The sequence below is a fragment of the Balaenoptera acutorostrata genome, chromosome 11 (genome assembly GCF_949987535.1).
Source record: "Balaenoptera acutorostrata chromosome 11, mBalAcu1.1, whole genome shotgun sequence".
Lineage (NCBI taxonomy): Eukaryota > Metazoa > Chordata > Mammalia > Artiodactyla > Balaenopteridae > Balaenoptera > Balaenoptera acutorostrata.
The window spans coordinates 21,262,729-21,288,059 of NC_080074.1; the positions used below are offsets into that span (position 1 = coordinate 21,262,729).

Sequence of the window (25,331 nt, forward strand, 5' to 3'; positions counted from 1 at the left end):
TATTTAGTAAGCTGTTCTTCCAGTTCCAGAAACAAGGATTTCCCCAGCTCTTATTCACTCCCAACCTCCCTTCTATACGCATGGAGTACATATGATGAGTCATGTGGTCACAGTCTCCTCTGCTTTCCTCCTCTTGCTCCTGTTCTAAATCCCATCCCCTCTTTCTCTCTTCTTGTCACAAAATTTATCAAGGTAGTAGTGACCCCTCACTGCCTCTGATTCATCAGGACCCTGTCCATTCTCCACCAGCTGTAATTTGGTTTCTATTACCCTCTACTCTGTAGTCATCATTCTCAAAATGTACTAGTTCCAGACCAGCAACATCAGCATCACTTGGGATCTGGATACAAGTGCAAATTATTGAGCCTCACCTGTGGGGATGGGCCCAGCAATATGAGTATTAAAGAGCCCTGCAGGTGATCCTGATGCACGCTAAAGTCTGAGAACCACCACTCTATGGAGACTGCTAGCACGGTGGTTACCATGGTGACCAAAAATCAATTCTCATCTCTCATCCTTCATCAGTAGCTGAAGAACACCCCTTCTTATGGGAACTCATACGTGGTGCCTTTGACACTGCCCTCCCTTAGTTCTCCTCCTACTTCTTAAATTGTTCCTTTTCTTCCTCCCCCATCTCTTCCTGTCTCCTTAAAGCGGATTTTCTGAGCAATTGCTACTGGCCCTCTTCTCTTCACTCCCTGCATCGTTTCCTGGGAAATTCGGTCTACTCCCCTGGCTAAGGTCATGACCTCTATGGCTCTGTCTCCTAAACTGGGTTCTCTAGTTTTACCTCTAGCTTCAACTGCTATGCCATCAGTTTCAAAAGCCTTCAGGACACCAACACCTCGAAGACCTACTGTGAGTCAACGTAGAATTGTTAAAACAAAATTCACCACCTTTCTTACCACACCTGTATCTCTCTGAATTTCTACTCTTCTTTTGCCTCCCGATCCCTTCATATGGAAACCTCTTTCTGACCGCCACCATCTCTTGTTTTCCAAATACCTGCTAAGTCCTTTTGCCTAAAATTTCACAAGCTTTCTCATATATTTTGCTGTTTACTTTGTAGATTATCTTTTGGCTATTCAGGGAGAACTACAATCTGAGTGTTTTAGAGTGAAAGCTAAAGAGAGAGAGATTATGACTTATTTTAAGGAAGCACTTTCTAAGTCAGGTGTTCACAGATGGGGGGTTCAAGAATACGCTGTCTCCAGAGATGTTCAAACCCAGGCTGCCTGATGATATAGCAGAGGTTCAAGTAGCCGATGAGTGGTTAGACTTGATGACATTTGATATCCCATCCAACCCCGAGATTATATGGGTCCTTTTATCACCATTTTCTTTCAAGCCCTCACCTCTTCCCCATAGTGTGAGCAAATGTTTCAGTCCCCAGTCTATGTCTGACACTTCAGGCAGTCCTGGTTTTTCTATACTTTTCTTTGTGGTCTCCTTTTCCCCCAAGCAAATTCTCACACCTGTGTATGGAGATTCATTCATTCATTTGCCCCACCTACTACATGCTAGGTGCTGGAAACAAAGAATTGGATGAGCCATCCTTGCCTTCATATACCTTCCAGGTGGAGAGTTGGACATCTACATCATAGATTACAGCACAGGCCCAGTAATCTGTGTTTTAATAAGCCCTCCAGGTGATTCTGATGCTGGCTAAAGTTTGAGAACTACTGAAATAGGCTAAAGTGTGCACCAAGTTTTTGTAGAAGGTCATTACGTGACAAGGGATTCGTCTCATTGTGGTGAATCCAAATGCCATGGCAACTGCCTGATGAAAGAAGGATTGCTAATAAGGATGCTGCTCAGGGAAATTTTTGGAAACCACGTCTTAGTTTCTTTAAACGCCCACTCTCATGTCATACTTTGTTGAGTGCACGTGTATTTGAGTAAACTCACTAAAATATATCAACTACTCTTCTACTTATCCTTCTGCACAGCACATAAACAGAGTGAATAGGAATCTTAAATCTCACAGAACTGAACTCTAAGATTTTCAGACAAATGCAGTGGTATCCAAGTTTAACTATCAGCTCAGCTCAGGGTGAATGGTTACAGAAGACCAATTAAAAGCTTGAAATTAGAATGCCAATGATCACCACAGAGTCCAATTAAAGGACATCACTGACGCCTCCCCTTCACCCCTGGCTTCTCAAAAAACAAGGAGAAACAAGCTTAGGAAGGACTCATAGCACAGGAAAGGCAATCTTCATCCAGTAGTATTTTCTGGGAGGAGGGGTAAAAAGAGGGTAGGAGGGCTTCTGAATAAGGTCATACATCTGCCTACTTTATTAACAAACTATGACTAACATAGGCGGACCCCACCCATGGAGGGCCAAGAAGCCATCTGCTTTTTGAGAAGGTGATTGTCTGCACTTAGATTTCAAGTTACATATAGCAGAGGAAGGAGTCTGTGTGGGGAAAAGAGTAACATTCAGACCAAAGATGCTTTCTAAACAGCGGGGCTTTCTGGTAATTTATCTAATAGAATGGGGAGAAAAAAAACCCCAAACCCAGCCTCAATAGACCTGCAGATAAATTCCGTCCTCCCAAGTGTGAAGTCACAGGGAAGACTCTAGGAGGAACATTTCCATCTTTGCTTTTTTTTTTTCCCTAGCCTATTTCCCTAACCCGAAATAGCGATTTTTGGCACGGCAGCCAGCTTTCCCATGTGACAAAGGCCCATCTTCCCCAGCTTGTATTCCTTGGCACTGTTGGAGCACACAGGCCAACAGCTAAAACAAACGCCATCATGCCAGAGCATGCTACTAACCTGCTCATGAACTTGTACCGGCGGGGCAGGTAATAGATTTTTCTCCTGGAAGAACAGCAAAAATGAAGCCAGTCGAGAAGAAAACCCATCGTCAGTTACAGTTTGAACTAGCAAGGAAGGAAAGGAGATTGAAGATAGAAGCCTGTAAGAGGTGAAGAAGAAAAAACTAAAAAGAGATTAACAGTGAGAAATGTAGTGGGAACGGAGGGCATGCATTTTTTGAGTCATGAAATCATATGAAATCGTTTCCATTGATATCGCCCCCTCTCCGTGTTACCATCATTGTTTATGGCTGCTCTTCGCCTACAGAACCTGTGCAGAGCAATAATTTGGAGCAATTGGTATTTGTAGGAATTCGGCTGAGGTCAGCTCTTTTTTCAGGATGCCGAGATGGATTGCCAGCCTGCTGGCAACATACATAATTTAGTGGGCACAGGATTACATTAACTAATATTTATATAGCACTTTAAGTTTAGAGAATGCTTCTCTCATCTGATATAGGCAAGGGTAATGTAAAAATACATATTTATATTTTACAACCAGTATGGGAAGGACACTAACATATAAGCATCAACATCCTGCTGCAAACAACCACACTAGAACATTCTGCCTAACCACTGGCCCTCAAATAGGTGAGTTAAAGAGATAAACCAAGGAATCCTGGAAAAAAATCTTTTTAAAAATCAGACTTATTAAGGATCTGTTGTACTTCTATGTACCTGCATTTTAAAAAGTATTACCAATGTAAATTCTGGGTGTAGTGTGAATGGAGAGCATATGCATTAGATGCTTTATTAAAATGCAGTCTCCCTTTCTATAGTTTGGGCTTCAACCAATGGGGTGGTAATGAAATGAATACGGTTTGTATGGATTCTGAACTGTTACTGAGATATCTCACTTAGAGAGAACAGGAAGTTTATACACACCAAAATTTATTTTGCATATCTGTGAAAACTTAAAAACATATCCCATGTTGTTAACAGGCAAATTATAAAGACAAGAGAAAGATCAGTGGCTGCCAGGGGTTTGGGTTGGGGGGAGAAGGGGTGAATAGACAGAGTAAAGGGGATTGGGCAGTGAAACTATTCTGCGTGATACTATAATAGGGGGTACCTGACACTATGCATTTGTCAAAACCCATAGAACTGTACAAGGCAAGAAGTGAACCCTAAAGTGAACTATGGACTTTAGATAGTAATAATGTACCAATATTGGTCCATCAATTGTAACAAATATACCACACTAATGCAAGATATCAATAATAAGGAAACTATAAGTAGGGTGAGAGGGGGTATATGAGAACACTCTGTACTATTTAATTTTCTGTAAACCTAAAACTGTTCTAAAAACAGTCTATTTAAAAAACCCATATCCATGGACATACAGGTATTTAGCAGAAGCAGGTTTTATTGACAATTTCCCATGAGAAACCTATTCCTCAACTTCCTTTTTAACATTGGAGAAATAAAAATCCTAGGAGACTAAACCTGGGATTCAGAAGTGCAGTCTACAGAAAATAATAAATAAAGATTCTTGGAGGCATTTAAATAGTCAGCTAAATTGACATTTGAACATTTTGTTGAACTGACATGGCAGGAGAATTCCTGCTTTGGAAATACATATGTCTCCCTAGGCTGGAGTTATTTATCTAAAACATCGGACAAAATGAAAGCATAAATTTTAAATGCACCAAGTTGCATCAAGTGAAGCTATGCTTAGGTAAAATCACATCAATATTAATAAGGCCAATTAGTGGCCACACATTAACAGTATTTCCTCCTAAAATACTGCCCTGTAGGAATGCCTACATTTAAGACTATTATTCATAGCTATTATGGTTTTCATTTTATTGCCTGTATCACAGTCTCTGAATATTGCATAAGAAAAGTATTAATGCTGCTTGCAGGCAGCATTTTTCTGCTATGTAATGAGCACACAGAGGTGTTATCTATGATACAGCCAGGCCCTTCAGAGATGAAATGCTTCCAGTTACTAAGGGAATTTGCTGTGCATCACATTGCTCATGTTTCTACAATCTGCTCAGGTTCTGTGCTGGAGAAGTGCGTTCTGGCAAAAGGTTTTATGAGATTGCTACTGGGGAGGGGGGGTATCAGTTTCACTAGGCTTTACTACTGTAAAACTACTACTACTATCAAAAGGTAGACTTTTTAGCTCTGTTGGCTGTAAGATGTTGGTCTGATATATGACTCCATCTAAGCATAGATTTATTTTTGGTCCTTATGTGTGATATAGTATTAATTCACATTGATAAATAACTGAAAAGTTTAGAACTATGTTTGTCTCAATTCTTTTGGGAATTTTGCCTTAAGGAAAATAGATGCTAGAAATCCAGCCTCTATTTTGAATTGGTATTAGAACATAAAGACCAATAAACAAAGAAAATAAGGTGCACCAGGGAGATATATTACAGGCCTATGAATGGAAATTGCCCTTCTCTAAATGTGTTCCTAGCTCCTCTTCGTTTCTAAGAACGTAGATGGTTCTTTGTCTCGATAACTTTCCACAGCTCATTAAGAGGTATATTTTAGAATTGGCAGTTTGTCTAAAATCTGCCCACTGACTTGGTCTTTATGGGCAAATTGTGAACTAAAAGTATTTAATTCTTTAGTCCCTTTGGAACTGTCCTTGGTACTACACCCCTCCACCTCCTTTAAGAGATTCCATTATTTCCACGTATCTTGGCATTTATAATTTGAGGTTTAATACTTTATTTCATTTCCATCTAGCCAATGATCACTTTTTCTTAATCTATAGGGAAAATAAGAATATTCACTGTAAGATGGAGGAAAATTAATCCTTTTAAATAACTGAGAAATCCATGCAAAGTGTTTTCTATTCCCCTAGGAAGAAATATCAATGCTTGCGTTTGTGCAGTATTTATGACCTGACTTTTTAAAATTTAAAAATAGGTTATTTAAAAAAATAAGATCACATTTTCCTGAAATTTCTTGAACTTGTTTCAGTGGAAGTAGATTTTAATTTTTTTCTGGAAGGGACCAGTCAGTAAGGACCTGCACCACTGATCCTGGGGTCTGGCCATTCAAAGAAGCAGTACACAGGGTTTCTAAAAATGGCACTTTGGAAATGAAAATGCCACTTGGAAAATATTTCTGTCTCACAGGCAGGTGAACTATCTGCCCTTCTAAGGACTGAATTAGCCAGACATTTTCAGAAAAAGCCATGAAGTCATTTTTAGTCATGAAGTACTTATTGCATTTCCTAAACATTTAAAGGATTTTCTTAGAGTGTTCCAGTCCACATTTCAGTTTTATTTGTTTTGAGAGAGGAGTACATTAGTAGCAGAGAGAATGGGGGGGGAGGGGCGGGGATACTTTTACACCTACCTGAAAGGCATTCTTACATTCATTTGTTCTGCGTATCTTCCGAGCACTTCCCATGGGGCATGCAACTTCACAAAGATAATGTCACTATTTATTAGAGAGGACTGAAACAGAAAAAAGAAACTAAATTGAAAAGTATATCCACGTCTCCTATGGTTTCAATTGAGTTGGAACTCAGAACACATGAACTTGTACAGCGTTTAAGATGGGGGGCATTCTTCAGCAACAAGCTGGCTCCTCATGTGTGCATATATGCACTCAACCAATACACCGCTGTGTGGCAGGCACTAGAGAACCCGTTAGCAACAAAAGAGATATGCATGGCATTTACATTCTGCAAAAACGCACACAAAAGAAGACAGGCAGAAACAAGTTAAAGAGAGAGGGACAGATTCAGAGCTACGAGTATTCTGAAGACAACAAAGTCTTAGGAGGAAGAGTTGGGGTGGGGTGCCCATTTCTTTGGGCAAAGGGTCAAGGAAAGTCCTCTCTGAGGAGGGGACATGTGAGCTGAGCTATAGAGAAGGAGCCAGTTGGATAAAGAGCGTGGGATGAACGTTCTGGGTGCCAAGGCCCTAGGCTGGGAAACAGCTTGGTATGTCCTATGGTCGAGGGACAGGGAGGAGAGTAGAGGGGCTCGGGTGGATTAATCGTGGAGCCTGGAACGGGCAGAGGGTGGAAAGGAGAGCAGGAGCATGTAGTGCTTCACAGGCCACAGCAAGACGGTTCAACTTTATTCTAAGAACACGGGGAAGTCATTTTGATTTAGGTGTTCAAAGATCACTTTGGCTCCTGCGTGAAGGATAAACAACAAGGGAGAGTTACAGCGAAAGCAGAGAGAAAGAGAGAGGCTCTCAATCATCCAGGCAAAAGCAATAGTTGGTGGTGGTGGAGATAAAGGGACCTAAGAGATGTGAGTCTTAAATCTGGGTCAGTATCAGCAAGGGTTTTTTCAAAGGACTGTGTTCTTTGGCCCCAAACCTTTGCCTCCTCTGGGGCTTCTTATCAACACAGAACTTAGACAAGCAAGTAAAACTAGAGCTTCATACTCTGTTAACCCCCCAACACATTTTGGTCTATGCCTCTGGCCAAGGGGACGTCTCCAATTAGGAGATTTCCTTCAGAAGTCATTTCCCAGGGGGAGGGCTGAGTTGTGGAAGGAAGTAGAAGAAAGATGAGAAACAGTAAGCCAGAGCAGTTTAAGTTAGCAAAATGGCCAATTATTTATCCATATCTTTCTCACACACAGTCGTTCTGAACTGCATACTATTTAAATTTTTACAGTTTAAGAGTATCAATTTAAAATTTCGTAGTTTAAGATATGTTAGGCCTTTGTGGCTGAACTCTCCTTATAATAGTATTTATAAACAAGCCAATATTTTTACACAGCTGACAAAAAAAGCTCAACTTTATGCTTTAGCTGGGGTGCATTTGCACTACAGGGAATTGTTTTTATATTGCAGATGAAATGCAATTGTAATTCATCTCTTGTATTTTCATTCAGGGTCTTCTGGCTAGGCTTATAAATAGTGTACTTAATTCATAAGAACTCCTCAAGATATTATGAAAATCAAACTGGTGTCAATTACAATGTTCTCAGGGGCTTTGGTGATGCTGAATTTCCCACGGGGAGGAGGGCCAAGGCCCAAATCCACAATGGTGGTGGTGGGGGTACCCTTTGATATTGGTTAGAAAAATCAAACTTTCTGGCAGTTCAGGCTGAAATAAGGTTTTATCTTTCAGCTTAGGATAAGCAGACGCCTGTCTCTAAGCCCCCTGAGAACAAGGAAAGTTTCTGTTATTCACGGTTGAATCCTCTGGGCCTAGCACAGTGCCTACTATAGACGGTACACTCAACCAATATTTGTCTAGTGAAATGTGAATAGTTAGTCCTGGCCCAAGTGAAAGCTGGGAGTCCTATGAAGCCAGAAGTGATGAAGATTAAGTGACTCTTGGAGCCCACATAGCCGGTTACTGCAAATAAGGTGCCCACGCAGGGAACGAACACACCAGCAACCACTGAAGAAGCAATGACTAGGGCTGCGTCTCTTTGCACAGACTGGTTTTCTGTTTAGTAACCTATTACCTCCCTGCACTGGGTGCTTAGAGCCAGGTAGCCAGGGGTAGTGTGAATGAGCTCATGGGTGGCCATGTCCATACAGGAATATATAGAAACATAGCACACACACTATCCATTGTGTCCCATTCGTGTCTGTGGATGCGCTGACGCCTTGATCTGAGATGTTTTCAAAGCTTATCAGTTGAGCATTCTTGTGCTTTGGAAAAGATTGCCACTTGTTTTTCCATATATAATATAGTTTTCCAAGTTAAAAAGCAGGAGAAAGATTATTCTTCCTTAAAATGGGCCTTTTTGTTTATACTAAAGATACACTTCAGAGTCTGGGAAGGTTTTGTAGCTTCCTCACTTGGGAGGTTTCATGGTAATACCGGGAATGCTTTAAATTCACCTAGCTTTCCGACAAGGTTCTCACTTCCTGCTATTTCTTCTCTCATAGTCCCATGAGAGAAAGAGTAAAATTGTACAAAATAAAGAAGATGGGAAAGTGACTGATTCACAGAATCAATCAAACCTTGATTTAGAGAAGAGGATAATCTTAGAATATACTCTTTTCATGGATTACTGTGATTGCTAGTTTTACAGAAAATATACAATCTATTGCAAGAATAATCATTTTGTAGATCTCCCATGAATGTATGAAAATATTAAGGAGAATACAATACTATATTCCATTTAGGGCACGTTTTACATGCCATATTTCTGTGTGTTGGAAAAGCCAAGTTCATTATCTGAACACATACTGAGTCAACTAAACTTCTAATGTGGGATCTCAATCATTTTCTGCATAAAAGAGCAACTGCTTTGATTAATTCAGCATGATAAAAATAACTCCATTTTCTTATTATTTCAATTATAACAGTAATTATAAAACCATCACTATTTTTTAGTGCTTTATAATTTTAGAAGCACTTTTACACGTTACCTCATTTTATTCTCAAACTTGTAAGAGAGGCTTTACTTCAATTTCTTAAAGAAGGAAGAGACTAAGTCAAGTAAGTCACCCACAGCCAAACTGAAAGTTTATCCCAGGCAAAGCTGAGTCCACACCCACATTCCCTTATTCCCTTGTCAATTTTATCTGATAAACTCTGAGGTTTAAATAAATCCATGGCTTTTATGTGCACTGAAGACACAATCTCTGAATTCTTTATCAGTTTATACAAACTAATCTGAAAAGAATTTCATATTTCAGAAAACAAAGCAACAAAAACAAAGAGGGAAAATTAAGCTATATTTAAGATTATCTTGATAATCTTGAGAAAAATGTTAATTGAATTCTCATTAATGATGATGAGTGTCTATTCGTGTGTGTGTGTGTGTGTATGTGTGTGTGCACATGCGTGCACACCTGTGTCTATGTGTATGGAACTTATTACTTATACTCTGTTTTTAAGGAGAAACTGAACTTCAGCCCAGACAAATAAATGTGAAACAGATGATTGCTAATTATATGGCTCATATATCACTCTTTTCTCTAGTGCTGAATGATTATGCTACTGTGCTTAAATAGGTTTTTCCTTGTTATTAAGTATTCCTTTCCACATAAATCCAAGTGTGCAAGTGCCAAAATGAAGAAAAATAAAAATGAATTTTTTGAAACATAGAGTTGTTTCATTAATATACTGCAATAAAAATCCCTTAGGTTAGAACACTGGGGAGAAGAGAAATGACCATTTAGAGGAGTCTGGAAAATCTCCTTAGAAGAATGATTAGAGAAATTAAGAAGTAGCATGGAAAACACCTGGAGTAGAAATAGGTAAGATTCACAGAAAACATTCCTTCTTTCTTGTTCATTCAACAAGAACATATTGAACGCCTTCTATGTACTAGATGCTGGGAATGCAAAGATATATAAATCATGGACTTGAAGGTTAGATAAGGCAACAGTAAGGAAAAAAATAAATAGCACGCCATTATCTAACCCAAGCAACCCACCTCTCAGAGACATGTAGATGCACACATCTCTCCATCTCACAACCCCCAAAGCCATGGCTGGAAAAGGGTTTGGGAGCAGGGGCATGGAGGTACATCATGAACTCAGTGTAGGAAATGTTAAGTAAGTTTGTGATGGTCACGAGAAGATGTCCTGTGTGTAGATAAATGAGTCTGGAGCTCAGGGGAGCAGTCTGGGCCAGAGATACAAAGTAAGTGTGGCCAGGACATAGACAATATTTAAATCCATGGGATTGGATGAGGTCAATCTGGGAGAGAGTACAGGTACAGAGCCACGTGAGTAGCTGGACCAAAGACGTTAGTTAGGAATGCAGACTCTGAGGTTTGACTGCACCTATTCATATTCATATGTCTACCTCTTACCAGCTCTGTGATCCTGGACAAGCTATTTAACCTCTCTGTGCCTCAGTCCGTTCACCTGTAAAATGGGAAATGATGGCAATAGCTATCTACTGAGTTATATTAAATGGCACAATACAGGTGAGGTACCCACGGTACATCCAAAACATGTTAGTCACCATCATCTCTAAGAAGGGCCACGCCACACTGGCAGCGGTGGCAAGAACACAGCTAGTTACCTAGTTACAACCTGTGAATGCGACAGATAAGGAGCTAATACCTGAAAAGGATTTTCCAGTCTTTGACCACAAGGCTAAACCAGAAGAAACCCTGAGAGTCAAGCCCCCAATTCCCATCTCCTGTCCTTCCACAGTCCACTACATGTTCCTCCAAGGACATTCATTCATTCATTCAACAGACATTCATTAAGTGACTACTATATATCAGGTACTCTGCTAGGTGCTTGGATATATTACAGTAGCCCAAATTTACAGTCTGGAGCAGGAGGCAGACATTGAACAACAAGTAAACATATGATTTAAAATTACGAAAAGTGGTAAAAAGGACAAGAATACAGTGCTGTGGGCCAGTAGAAGCAGGGTACTTGCTTTAGATCAGCTGTTTGATCCCTGCCGCCATAACATCTAACCTCAGATCCAAAAGATGAGAAGATGTCAGCTACGGGAGAAGCCAAGTAAAAAGCATTCCAAGCAGAGGGAACAGCAAGTACGAAGACCCAGAGATCGGAGATGACACCAGGAACTGAAAAGGCTCAGGTGACTGGATACTGTAAAGTGTGAGGCAGGGAGAACACCTGATAATCGGGCTGAAGAGGAGAGCTGGGGACAAACGCTGCCAGGCCAAGTTCAGTGCTGTAAGGAATTTGGATTTTATTCCTAAGGTCAATGGGAAGTTACCAATGGATTAAAGACAGAGGGGTGACGGCATCACTTGTTTCAGAAAGTACACTCTGAATGCCCTGTGGGGAATGTCCCAGAAGGAGCTCAGGGCTGAAAAATTCACTAGAAAAGTTATTCCAGGAGGCCAGGTGAGACAAGATGGTGACTGGAACCAGAAGGTAAATGCGGCAAGGAAGAGAGAAATGGACGGACTTGAGATCTACCTGAAGGTAGATTTGAAAGGACTTGGGATTGATCAAATGAGGAGAGTGAGAAAAGAATCCGGCATCCTAGAATCATGTGCAGGTTGTTTTGCCTGGGAAACTGGGATGGTTAATACCACGCACGATGTAGACAAGAGTCAGGGAGAAGATGGCTGTTTACTTCGGGATGTGCATGTCTGAGGTACCGGGGCGACAGGTACCCAGGATTTTGAAGTAGGCAAATGGATATGGGAGTCTGGCTCTCCGAGGGTGGGACTTATTGAGAACTGCAGGCATGTAGCTGATATTTAAAAGCACAGAACTTGATGAGGTCACCTAAGGAAAGAGTACAGGGAAGGACTGAGCCCCAGGGCACACTAACATTTAGAGGTTTGGAAGAGGAGAAAGCAACCATCAAAGCGGACTGAGAAGGAGCCGTCAGAGAGGGAGGGAAACAAGGAGAGGGACAAAGACAAAGCAGAATCCAGGAGGGATGGGTTTCTAGAAGGAGGAAGTGATGATCTGTGTCAGATAAACCAGGGGCAGCTCAGGTAACCCTTCCCGCAGCTACGCCTGGGCTGCTGGCTAGAAGTGGCCTCATTCAGCAGTGCCCTTTGTCCCAGCCTGGCTGCTGTGGCCGCCTCCCCTTTGCCTGCTGACACTGCCCTTGGCCCCCGTCCTGCTGCTGATGTAGAGCTGAGGTGGAACTCCGCTTCTAAGTGTCCAGCTTGTCCCCTGAAGGGAAACTTGGAATTTCCATGTTCTGGCTGGCTTTCCTGAGTCAGAGCTGAGTTCGAGGAGGGCACACGGGTACCAAGCTGTGTCTCTCTCCCAAGCACACCTCCCTGCCACACACAAACCAGCGAACGAAGCCCATACGCGACTCCCCTGGCTCATGCTGGGGAAAGCTGTCGCCGCTTCAGAGCATCTTGTCAAGAAGTCAGAAGCGGCTCCAGTCTCCGCTCTGTGCCCAAGGTTCCCAGGCTGTAGTTCCCGCACACCTGCCAGGGATTCCGAGGCAATGAACGCTCCTAGCAACCTCCAAGGACTCCCCAGGTAGACATGCAGATGGGACCTCCCTCCCCCTGCAGGCCCTCGTTAGACACACATCTCTGATTTCAAAGAAAAAACTCATTGCAATTTTGGGTTCTGTTTGACGTCTATGATGTTTGCCTGAATGAGATCATGATCTTGTACAGAGTCACACATGGATAATGTGTGTGCATGCATCGAGGAAATGTACTAGAAATCACGCTTGCCATAGAAACCTTATTCTGGGAAATTTTTATCAATTTATTTTCATTTCAGGTCCACTTTCACTGATTGGGTTATATTGAAACAGGATGGTGACACTTTTTAAAAGGTAGCAGGAGAAAGGAAAGCAATTTAAAAGGATTTGGTTAATCATTTCTTTATCAAACATTTATTGCAAGTGCATTAACCACTTGCCTTGTGCTGGGAAAGGGTCATTTACGTTACAATAAGGCAACTGGCTTTGGGCTATACAAAAATGAGACCATTCCTGCCCCTGAGATGCTAATACCCTAGCCATGGAGATAAAAAAGTATATGTGGAATTTAAGTAGAATTACAAAACAAGAGCTACATGAGGATATGCAACCTTTCTTTAGACACTGAAGGAAAACAGAGTAGAGAAAGCACACAGTGTAGTGGTTAAAAGTCCAAGCTTTGGAGTTAGGGTTCAAGTGCCAGATCTGATATTAGTAGCTGGTGACCTTGCACAAGTTATTTAATCTCTGTAACCCTCAATTCTCTCATATGTGAAATGGGGACAACAGCAGCACTTTCTTCAGAGGACTACAAGCTTTAATGTATGCAAAGTACTTAGCTAGTTCCTTGTGCACTAAAAATACTCTTTAAACAGTAAGAAGGAAGGCTTGTAATTCACTGTGGCAGGTAAAAATATTTTTTAAAGTTAAAGCGTTAATTGAGGAACAAGATTTCTTTCTTCCCACCTGGTTTCCAAATTCTGGCCATGAAAGTATAGCCATGGAACATTAGGAACACAAAGGTGCTTGCTTGGAGGGACTAGGAGAGGAAGCTGCATTTGCAAACTGACCTATGTTCCTCTCCACAGATATCACAGAGTGAATGCCTGGCTTGAAGGAAGCTGCCTGTCTCTCACTTGCAAGCTCACTTCATTCATCTAAGACACAAAGTGCATCCTGGGGTTACCTTTGTGCCAAACAGGGACAGGGAACAGGTGAGCAGGAAAGGGGGAACGAAACAGGGGTCTGTTTGGAAATAGCCCCCATGGGTCTACGGCAGCCCAGAATACCCTATGTCAACCGGGAGCCCTGCGAGAGGCTGTCGAAATTAAAAAAGCCACTCAGCTCAAAAGATGATCCCCAATCCTTTTTTAACCTTGAAGAAGACCGTTTTAAAAGAGCTGGAACTTCATTAGAGCACAGAAGACTACAGGAGACCTAGGCTTAGATACTTTCTAAAAGTCTCCTTGATGTGACTTGTTAGGTGATCACTGGCCAACAGCCAACCGTGTGCTGCTCTGTGGTGGAAAGAACACCTGGGCCAGGTCCTGTCACAGCTCTGCCTTGCGAGTTTGGGTAAGTCACCTCACTTCTCTCACTGGCCACACAGAGACAACATGACTCCTGGGGCTGCAAACATCTAGGGCTATTTTGAGGCACAGACTAAAATGGCCTGTGAAAATATGTTGAAAACTGCCCAATCCTGGCTCTGTCTCTGGCTGCACCTTAGATTTGGAGCCTGGCCTCTTCCCTGCCCTCGGTCTCCTCACCTGCAAAGGAGGGGCTAGAATCATTCGGTTTGTTCCAAACTTGTGCAGCAGAAGGGCACCTGTAAATCCTGGTGATCTCTGCAGCTGACCACGCATCTCATCACGTGAATCATAATTTAGCATTCACTCACTCATCCGTTCACGTCGTCCACAAACCTTCACTGGGGGCCTTCTACGTGCCAGGGACTGTCCTAGGTGCTGGGAGTACAGCTGTGAACGAAACAGACCGAATCCCTGCCCTCGTGGAGCTCAAGTTCTATTGGGGACACAACCCTCAATAAACAGACACACGATATTTCTGACAGTGTGCTTCGAAGAAGAATAAAGAAGGGGAGGGAAACAGAAAATAACGGTGAGAAGGAGATGCTATTTTAGACAGAGTGCTGTGGACAGGCCTTTTGATAAGGTGACGTTTGAACAGAAACCTGAAGAAGTAGGAAAGAAGGCTGTTTCATTATCCAGGGAGAGCGCATTCCGGGCAGGGACAAGAGTTAATGGCTGAAAACCTGAGGCATAAAGACGCTCCATGTTTCAATCTATTGGGTACAAAGGGTCGAATCAGGATAGCCGCTTGCATCTCTTCTGTACCCCCTCAGGCAACTACCTGCATTTCACTCTCTCATAACTATGTTGTCAGGAGAACAAAAGCAAACCCCTGGCACTCTGGGAACAAAAAAGGGGAGATGAATTTCCAATTGGGAACTCAGATAAGCCTCTTGGAGAAAAAAAATAGGTGCAGTAGAGGTGGGAGCAGTTACATAGTGCTACCACAGGCTACGTAGTGTTTTAGGGCTTTTACACATGTTAAATAACCTAATCTTCACACCAACACTATGCAGCCAGCATCATTATCCTGTTTTACTGCAGATGAGGAACTAAAGCACAAAGATCCTGGCTAAGATCACACCTTGAGGAAGGAGGGAGCCCGGATTCTCAGCAAGGCAGCTGGGCTTCAGAACCGCTGCTTCACAAGAGGAAAGTGGGGCTCATGAATATATTTTCTTTGTGGATTCAATGCCATTGTCATTTTATTTTTTTTGAAAAACACTTAGTTACATATTGAAATCTAAGGTACAGTGCATACAGTTCCCTCTAAACATCCTAAAATGAATGTAAGGCCAGTGGTAAAAACAAACTTGAAGCCTGGTTCTGCTACTCACGCTCTGTGTGTTTCTGCCATGATACCAGCTCATGAGCCTCCGTTTCCTCATTTGTAAAATGAGGACAATACCAAGCATGACTGTTCTGAAGCTGACATGGTTGTCAGCTTACAACCGCTGCAAGTGGTTCAATAGGGAAGAATTTCCTTCTTCCTCCCATAGACTGCTCGGTGAACATTCTGCTAATTTATAGCTAATGGCAGAATTTTTTTGGTGGATCTGGAATCCAGTCTCTGAAATGGATGGAGAAATGTACATTTCTGGAGGGTTAAAAGGCTCAAAGTAATCGCTAAGCAATTTCAACTCCTCTCAGTGGGGCTGCCATCTACTCAGCTGTGTGTCACCAGGCAAATGACTTGCACTTTCCTGAGTTTCAGTTTTCTCTGAAAAATGAGGGCATAAATCCCTAAAAAGACTTTTCTGTTTCTTTTTATTTTTTAAATTCTCGATTCCCTGAGGACTCATCAGAATTTCTGAGTGTAGTTCAAAAAAACTCTTCAGCTGATTCTGACGCAATTCTCTCTCCACAACTCATGGACATGCGTGCACACATACACACACTCACTCAGTCTTTCACACACACACACACACACACACACACACACACACACACACATTTACTGTGCCCTGGTAGAGAAAAGACTCTGAGCTACGGTATGTTCCTAAATGGTCACAATGCTCACCCCCTGAAGATGACATTAGCATCAGCGACAGGAAATTGGTGTGTGAAGTGGCCACTCACTCCTCGTTGGCAGATCTTTAAATGGGGCTCCCCAGGGACTCCAACCAGGCTCTAGTCTCATTCCACCTGTTCCCCCGGGAAGACTGCATCCCTTCCCAATGGCTTTAGATGTCACCTATCACCTGATTCTTCCAGATCCCTATCTTTGGCTCAGACCCCTCTTCCGAGTTCCAGATCCGCAACGCCAACGGCCAACATGGTATCTACCCCTGGCTGTTGCATGGGCACATCAGACTCAATGTGTCTAAAAGAGATCCACTTCTCTGGGAAAAAAATGCTCTTCTCCTCAGTGTCCCCAGATTCAGGAAGTGGCACAATCATCCTCCCAGTCCCTCAATTCCAAGAGTCACCTTGGACTTCTTTTTCCTCAGCCCACATTCAGTCAATCATTGTGTTTGATTGACTCTACCTCCTACATTTCTCTCCAATCCGCCCACTTCTCTCCATCTCCACCACACCATCCCCCTGTAAGTCTCCATCATCTAGCTCCTTGAAGACTCCTTGAAGCTGGGCTCCCTCCGGTTCCATTCTTGCCTTGTGTATTGTCGCTGACATCAGAGACGTCTTTAAAAATGCATTGTGATCCATGGTTTCCCATGGCCCTCTGGAAAATCACTAAGGTGGCCAGCGCATGATCCGGCTACTCCTTTATCTTGTATCATTTTTCCTTTCTCTGGGTTCCAGTCACATGGCCCTCATCTCTTCTTCTTTCCACTTCACCAAACTCCTGACAGTCTTGGGGTTTTCTCATATGCTGTTTTCTCTGCCTGATAAATTTCTGCTTCTTTAGATCTCAAGTTACGTGGCAAGTCAAATTCTAAGACGGCCCCCAAGATTCCCACCCCACTGGATTACGCATCCTGAATAACCAGATAATCACCACTCCTCGAGTGTGGGCGGGACGTGTGAATATGAGGGATGGCATTCCTGGGGTTGGGATACTAATCTGCTGACTTTGAGTTAATCAAAAGAAAGATTATCCTGGATTGGCCTGAACCAATGAGGTCAGTACGTAAAAGAGAGTCTCGAGGTCAGAGAGATTCTTCTGCTGGCTTGGAAGAAGTAAGGTACCATGTGAGAGGGCCCAGGAGGGCTAAGAGTCATAAACAGCCTCAGCTGAGAGCAGCCCCTGATTGACAGCCAGCAAGAAAAGGGGGACCTCAGTCTGACAACCACGAGGAAATAAATTCTGCCAATAACCATGTGAAAGGACCTTGAACTCCAGAAAGGAACGCAGCCTGGCTGACACCCTGATGGCAACCTTGTGGCATCCTGATTGGAAGACCCCACTGAGTTTTATCCAGACTTCTGACCCACAGAGAAACTATGAGATCATAAACATGGGCTGTTTTAAGCCTCTGAGTTTGAGGTCATCTCTTATGCAGCAATATAAAACTAATACAGGTTATATCCCCATTAATTCTGAAATTACATATTTCACTGCTGTCTTTAGGAAAGTGTACAGCTTCCCCACAACTATATTCTCAGAACCCAGTATGTTATTAAGCATGTAGTCATGGAGAACGAACATTTCCTCAATTAATCTGTGAACATCTTGGGATCACAGATTAATTGAGGAATTAATTAATTCCTCAATTAATTAATAACTAATTAATTACTTGGGATGAGTAACTTTCTCATGTTATTGATTACCTTGTTAAAACACTATTATTAGACAGAAAAATTCACCTTCTTGCCACCACAAAGGTTTCAAGGTGGTTTAAATTTACGTATGAGAAGCTTAGGTAAACACTCCTCTAGATCACAACCAGGAGAGGTCCAAAGCTGAAGAGCTAGGCACAAATTTCCATGTTTCTTCAGAGGTTCCCTGTGTTGCAATTAAGTGAACACTGATGCAACATGCTCTTGGTTACTCTGCATCAACCCTGGTGATTCCTACATCAAACCTAGGAAACTCACTGCATCGGGATATCTGAAGAAAATCCATGTTTGGTGTTATCAGTCAGGATAAGCTAAGTTATGCTGCAGCAACAAATAACTCTAAATATCAGTGACTTTAGGGCTTCCCTGGTGGCGCAGTGGTTGAGAATCTGCCTGCCAATGCAGGGGACACGGGTTCGAGCCCTGGTCTGGGAAGATCCCACGTGCCACGGAGCGACTGGGCCCGTGAGCCACAATTGCTGAGCCTGCACGTCTGGAGCCTGTGCTCCGCAACAAGAGAGGCCGCGATGGTGAGAGGCCCGCGCACAGCGATGAAGAGTGGTCCCCGCTTGCCGCAACTGGAGAAAGCCCTCGCACAGAAACGAAGACTCAACACAGTCATAAATAAATAAATAAATAAATAAAAGAACGTGAATTTCTTTAAAAAAAAATAAAAAAATAAAATAAAATAAAAAATATCAGTGACTTTAAATGGTAGCGCTGTACTGTCCATATGGTAGTTACTAAGTACTTAAAATATAGCTAGTCCAGGGGCTTCCCTGGTGGCACAGTGGTTGAGAATCTGCCTGCCAATGCAGGGGACACAGGTTCAAGCCCTGGTCTGGGAAGATTCCACGTGCCGCGGAGCAACTGGGCCCGTGAGCCACAATTACTGAGCCTGCGCGTCTGGAGCCTGTGCTCCGCAACAAGAGAGGCCGCGATAGTAAGAGGCCCGCGCACCACGATGAAGAGTGGCCCCCGCTTGCCACAACTAGAGAAAGCCCTCACACAGAAATGAAGACCCAACACCGCCATAAAAATAAATAAAAAATAAATAAATTTAAACAGCCCTGCCAATGATCCTTTGCCTGCCTGCTTGCCTTACCAACATGGTCATCCCCCCCCCCAAAAAAAAAATATATATAGCTAGTCCAAATTGAGATCTGTGGAAAATATGCACTAGATTTTGAAGACTTAGAGGCCTGAAAAAAAAGAATGTAAAGTATCTCATCAATTTCTCTACTGATTACATGTTTAAATGATAATTTAGATCTACTGGATGAACTAAAACATTAAAATTAATTCCGTCTGTTTTTTACTTTTCATATATTGTTACAAAAAAATTTAAATTACATTATTTCTATTGCCTGGTGCTAAGATAAAGGCCTACTTCCAGTTTATGCTACACATCCACTGCAGGTCAGCTTACTGCAGTGACTCAGGGATTCATGCCGATGGGTCACTGTGCCAGAGGGAAGGCAGAGCTCAGAGGGTTTCATAAGGACACACACCACTTCTGCGCCTAGCTCACGGGACAGAAGTCGTCATATGGACCCATTTGTCTATGAGGCCACCAGGAAGAGGGATTACACCTGATGAGTAGTGCTAATGAATACACACTGATACAGAATATCCTTCCTCCAACACCTACCTAGTATCACAGTGCATCTATTATGTAAAGCAAATGTCTTATCTACCTCACAACATAACCACTCATAAAGTCATTCAACAAACACCTAAAGATAAACTTAACTACATCCTAGGTGCTATGTTGGGATACAGAGAAGGCTAAGACATGTGATGAATATGAATAGAAGTCGGTCTCACGTCCTATGGGAGCACAGGAGAGAAAATGCTCCCTTTATGGATGTTCCCCCCATGCAGTACTAAATCTCTCCTCAGAAGTAAGCCATGTCCGTTCTGATCTACCCAACTCCAAAAGTCCTCATCGTAATGTTTCTCTCATCCTTCAAGGTGGTGTATTAGATAAGCTGAACTTGGGGACAACTATATCATCACAGTTATACTTTATATTATCACAAATGATTGACCCACTGATAAGTATTCACAGCTGTGACCCAGTCAATAACCCATGTGTCATTATGCCCTTAATAAGCTGCAGAGATTAACAGCCATCAAACACGCGTGACCCAGAAAGGACAAGTGAGCAGGTTGTCTGCTGCCAGTGAAGCAGCAATTTAACTTTGGAAATACTTTCTAATGTACTTGGAAAGGTTATGACATCCCTCCTAGGCCTATTCTAGTTATCTCTTGGTGGAATGCTGATCAAAATTAGAGGATGCAGTAACAGCACATGTAGTGGTAGCTTACAAACTGCTTTTTACCTAAAGGTTGTGAAAAAGCTGTCAAGAAATGGGGCTCATATGATCTTTAATAACAAAAATGTAGCTGATAGATTATACCTCAACCCATATCAGTTCCTCATTGGTGTAATGCTGATATAACTCCTTTGCCTACTTTATAGGGCTAAGATAGATAGATAGATATAGATATGGCCAGATATCTATATATAGATAAGTATATATAGATACAAATTACATATAAAATTATATAATGCAAGAAACCATGTTGTGTGGGAGCCATTAGTATATCTCTGGGCACATGGACATTGGAGCTTCCTGGTCCAGTGTTCATCTGGAGCCATATAATGAGCTCTGGCCATTGAGCTGTGATTAGAAGCCTTGAAGACTGGTGTGTGATTTGCCATTCCTTTCCACAGAGGAACGTTTCTGGATGAAGCTACTGTTATGCTGGGTCCCTGGTAACTGCAAGTAACTGGTAACTCTTCCCCCTCCCCTGCTATCCTGAGATCAAGTAGTAAATCCTGTTGGCTCAAGCCTTGAGTGCAATGTAGAAGTTATATAAAAGCTCTGCATGGAACTTCATGGGATCACAAGGAGATAGAGATATAGAAGGAAAGGCACTCAGGACCAGGTCTTAGGATGTACTAACATTTGGAGGTCAAATGGAAGAGGAGGGTGAGCGAACGAGATTGAGAAAGGGCCAGTAAAGAAGGGAGAAATCCAGGAGCGCATGAGACGTCTCCCAAGTCAAGAAAAGAATGTTTTCAAGGAAGGAACAATCCACCATATGGACAAATGCTGTCGACAAAGCCAGTAAGATAACAGAGGTGGCATGAGCACTGGATTTGGTTAAAGCTGACCTTAATAAAATCAGTGTCTACGGAGGGAGAAAGCCCAGATCAAGTAGTTTGAAAAGAGACTGGGCCCATCAACAGACGACTGCTGGAAGATGATGTGGTATATATATTTATAATGGAATATTACTCAGCCATAAAAAAGAATGAAATAATGCCATTTGCAGCAAAACGGATGAGCCTAGTAATTATCATACTAAGTGAAGTAAGTCAGACAAAGACAAATATCATATGATATCACTTATATGTAGACTCCAAAAAATGATACAAATGAACTTATTTACAAAACAGAAACAGACTCACAGATGTAGAAAACAAACTTATGGTTATCAAAGGGGAAAGGGGGGGAAGGAGGGACAAATTAGTAGTATGGGATTAACAGATACAAACTACTATACATAAAATAGATAAGCAATGAGGACAAACTATACAGCACAGGGAATTATATTCAATACCTTGTAATAACCTGTAATGGAATATAATCTGAAACAATGTATAACTGAATCACTTTGCTGTACACCTGAAACTAACACAATGTCGTAGATCAACTATACTTCAATTAAAAAAAGAGAGAGAATGGTAGGTGAGGATATGGAGACAATGACTCTGGACAAGTCTTTGAAGAAGACTTTTGTGAAGTGGAGAAGAGAAACGAGGTGGTCATTGGAGGAGAAAATGTGGGGCTCAAGGGATTTTTCTTAAGATATGAGTTACAGGAGCATATTTATAATAATTGAGAGAGAGCAAAAATTGATGATGCAGGAGAGAGAGACGATCACAGGAGCCAAGTCCTTGAGAAGGTGAAATGGGAGGGAATTCAGCACACAACAGGAGGGCTCTGGGAACAGTCACCCCCCAGCACTCTCACACTTTGTTCTACTCTTTCCTTTGCCACATCACCTTCTAACATACTATGTTATTTACTTATGTTTATTGTTCACTGTCTCACTCACTAGAAGGTGAGCACTTCAAGGAAAGGGGCTCTTTGTTTGGTTCCCTGATGTATTCTGAATGCCTGGAACTGTGCCAGGCACTGTCTATTTATTGAATGAATAAACTTTTAAAAATGAATGAATGAAAGGAGGAGGCCAAGAAAGGAAGGATGGGAAGGAGAAGTGAAGATAATTCCTCATTATGGTGAGGGGGGAAGCAAACCTACTAGGCTACCTGGCATTCTTTGTTACTCTGGTCCTCGCCTGAGATGGTGGCCATAAAGTGAACCAGTCAGCATGTTTTTCTAGCAACATTCAACATGCTCAGGTGCAGGCACAAAGAAGGTGGGGTTTAATCAAGGTCAAGGCTTTGCTAGGCACATAAGTCAAAGAAACAAAGGGATAAGAGAATTGAGGTGCTTGTAAATGAGTGGTCATAATGATGGACCATAGAATCAAAGAGAAGTAATGAGGGGAATGAAATGATGGTCAAAAGAGTGGTTGGGACAATTAATCATCATAGTCAATGTACTCTCCAGTGATATTTTAAAATATTTAGACCCATTCGAAAGCAGGTTTCAGTTCCAAGTATTTTAGGGTTTACTTAGAACTGTCTTTCCCTAAAGAGACTTCATTTCAAAGAGAGATTAAGGTATAGCTTTGCTAAGTATAAATAGAAAAAGAAGAAAAGGACAACTACAAACTAAACTTCAGTACTTACCTGCTAATTGCTATCTTTGTTTTGCCAACCAAATAAAGCACTGTGTGACAAGAAGAATCAAGACTAGGGGTTTTTCATTTGACTGGAGTTTGTATAGAGAACTGCAGGGTGGGAGAGCCCTTCTGGCAATCAGAAGCAAGAGTGGACGCGTCAGACATAATGTGTACAGTGTAATCCATGAGTCACCGAATTTAGGACTAGATTTTAGAAGACCCTCAGGCACTTATTAGAGTCTGAAAAACTGAATCAAGGCAGCCTCAAGTGAATGCCAAAGTGATTTACTGCTGTGCAATCCAAAATAATATACTGGCTAAACCAAGGAACCGACAGACTGCAGAAGAGGAGAGGCCCCGAGAGGAGACATAACACATTTCTGAAACACTAACGGACACCAGGTCTCACCATGTGTCATTTTCTTTCCTGTCTACCGGACTGCTAAGGTCAAGGAAAATTGTGCGCAGTACAGTTTCATTCTTCTGCCTGATCTGCTCCCAGCCTTCTATAAAGCTCTTTTTAATTCCAACCTATGTAGAAAAAGTCAGAATGGAGAATGGAGATGAAAAACAAAGAACTCTAGTGAGCAATAAATACCATCTTCTTGGAAGACCATCATGATCTTGGTTGAGTTTTCAGGTGATAGCAGTATGGTTGGCTTAGTAAAACAGTTGGCCTGAAAGAGATCCAGCAGCAAGATGACACTTTACTTAAACAGAAGTACAGTGGAATGGATTTGGTTGCAAAGAAGCTAAATGATATTAGTTTAGACCATTTTGGAGAAAAGTGACTAAAAAATGCTTATCTGGCCAGTATCAGTCCAGTCATCAAGGCCTAGGAGGACAATTGTATCTGACGTAAATTACATTCATGGGAAATTGCTGAATGAGCATAAACAGCTTGAAAGTCGAGGTGAAGTGAGGGGCCAGGCACTATGCAAGGCTCTGTGGGGAAACCCATGTGGTCCTCATGGGATTCCCACTCCAACTGGGGAAGCAGAGCGGCCAGAGGAGCTGTGATGTCTCCATCACAAGTTACCGCGCCTCTGCTCATACTGCTTCCTGTCTGAACGCCATGCCCTTGTATTTTCCTGCTCTGTCAATTCATCCTTCAAGATCTAGGTCACTTCCTCTAATTTTCCTAAAACCTCTGGGCAGAATCTGAAGTTCCCTTCATGTTTTCATAGGAACTTTTCAGGCTGTATCCTAATCATCTGTTTCACGCCTGTCTTCACCTCTAGTCAATAAGCTCCTCAGACGCACTGAGTATAACGTGGCTGTATTTTCCAAAGACGGCCCTGACAACAGCTTTCATCCCTCATGTCTTCCAGAACTTTGCCTCTCTCCATCAAGAGGTGGGATCTATGTCCCCTCCCTTTGTTCCCACCTCTGCCAATGGAGAGCAGAATAAACACTTCTGGATCTAGGTCATAAAAATGCACATCTATTGATGGGTTTAAGAAGAAGTGGTGTATATATACAATGGAATATTACTCAGCCATGAAAAGGAATGAAATATTACCATGTGCAGCAACATGAATGGACCTAGAGGATATCACACTAAGTGAAGTTAAGTCAGGCAGAGAAAGAGATATTATATGATATCACTTATATGTGGAATCTAAAAAATAATACAAATGACTCTATACATAAAACAGAAACAGACTCATAGTCATAGAAAACAAACCTATGGCTACCAAAGGGGAAAGGGAGGAGGGGAAGGGATAAATAGGAGTGTGGGATTAACAGATACAAACTACTATACATAAAATAGATAAGCAACAAGGACCTATTGTACAGAACAGGGAACTATTATATATTCAATATCTTGTAATAACCTATAATGGAAAAGAATCTGAAAAATATGTAACTGAATCACTTTGCTGTATACCTGAAACTAACACAATATTGCAAATCAACTATACTTCAGTTTAAAAGTTGCACATCTGTCTCATTCTCTTGGAACATAGGTATCACGTCACGAGGATGCCTGAGGCAGGGGAGCCTCAGAGAAGCCTGTGCAGAGATCCACAGGGAAAGAAACCAAGCCGACAGCCCCCAGGCCTGGCTGAGCTCTCAGCTGAGAGTCACCTTGAAAGGGGGTCCGCCAGCCTCCCTGGGAGCACTGCTCCTACTGATGCTCATGCAGCAGAGAAGAGCTGGTCCTGCAGAGTCCTGCCCAACTGCAGACTTGAGAATAAAATAAACGACTGTTGTTTTAAGCCACAAGTTCTGGAGTGGTTTGTTAGGCAACAATTGATAACGGGAGCACTCTTTCATTTTTGATTCTGCCTGGCGCAGAGCCCGGAATGTGATAGACGTCTGTACACATGATGACTGACACTCTAACACCACAGGAGCCGCAAATGGTGGAGGGAACCTTCCTCTTTTCTCAATTGTGAGAGGAGTTTTCAGCTTGTCTTTCCTTTGTCCTCTCCCTTCCTCCTGCAGCACAGACCCATAGATGTCTCCTTATGTGGGCTTGTGACTGCTGCTGTCTGACTCTCAAAGATTTGGTCTCAATGAATTCAGCTCTGCTGTGAACGA

At 42.3% G+C, this 25,331-nt stretch overlaps 1 protein-coding gene across 12 annotated transcripts in view; it reads right to left on the reverse strand.

The window, feature by feature from the left end:
• The window catches only part of ANO4 (anoctamin 4), a 450,211-nt gene that overhangs the window by 147,671 nt on the left and 277,209 nt on the right, over positions 1-25,331 (reverse strand). For 9 of the 12 annotated variants that reach the window (XM_057556948.1, XM_057556949.1, XM_057556944.1 and 6 more), the window contains 2 exons: positions 6,148-6,248; positions 2,783-2,827 (listed from right to left, as the gene is read on the reverse strand). In XM_057556948.1, the coding sequence (XP_057412931.1) occupies positions 2,783-2,827; positions 6,148-6,248 (146 nt within the window). Of the gene's footprint in view, positions 1-2,782; positions 2,828-6,147; positions 6,268-25,331 lie in introns of all 12 variants that reach the window. The other 3 variants (XM_057556955.1, XM_057556957.1, XM_057556947.1) reach the window with 2 other exon arrangements.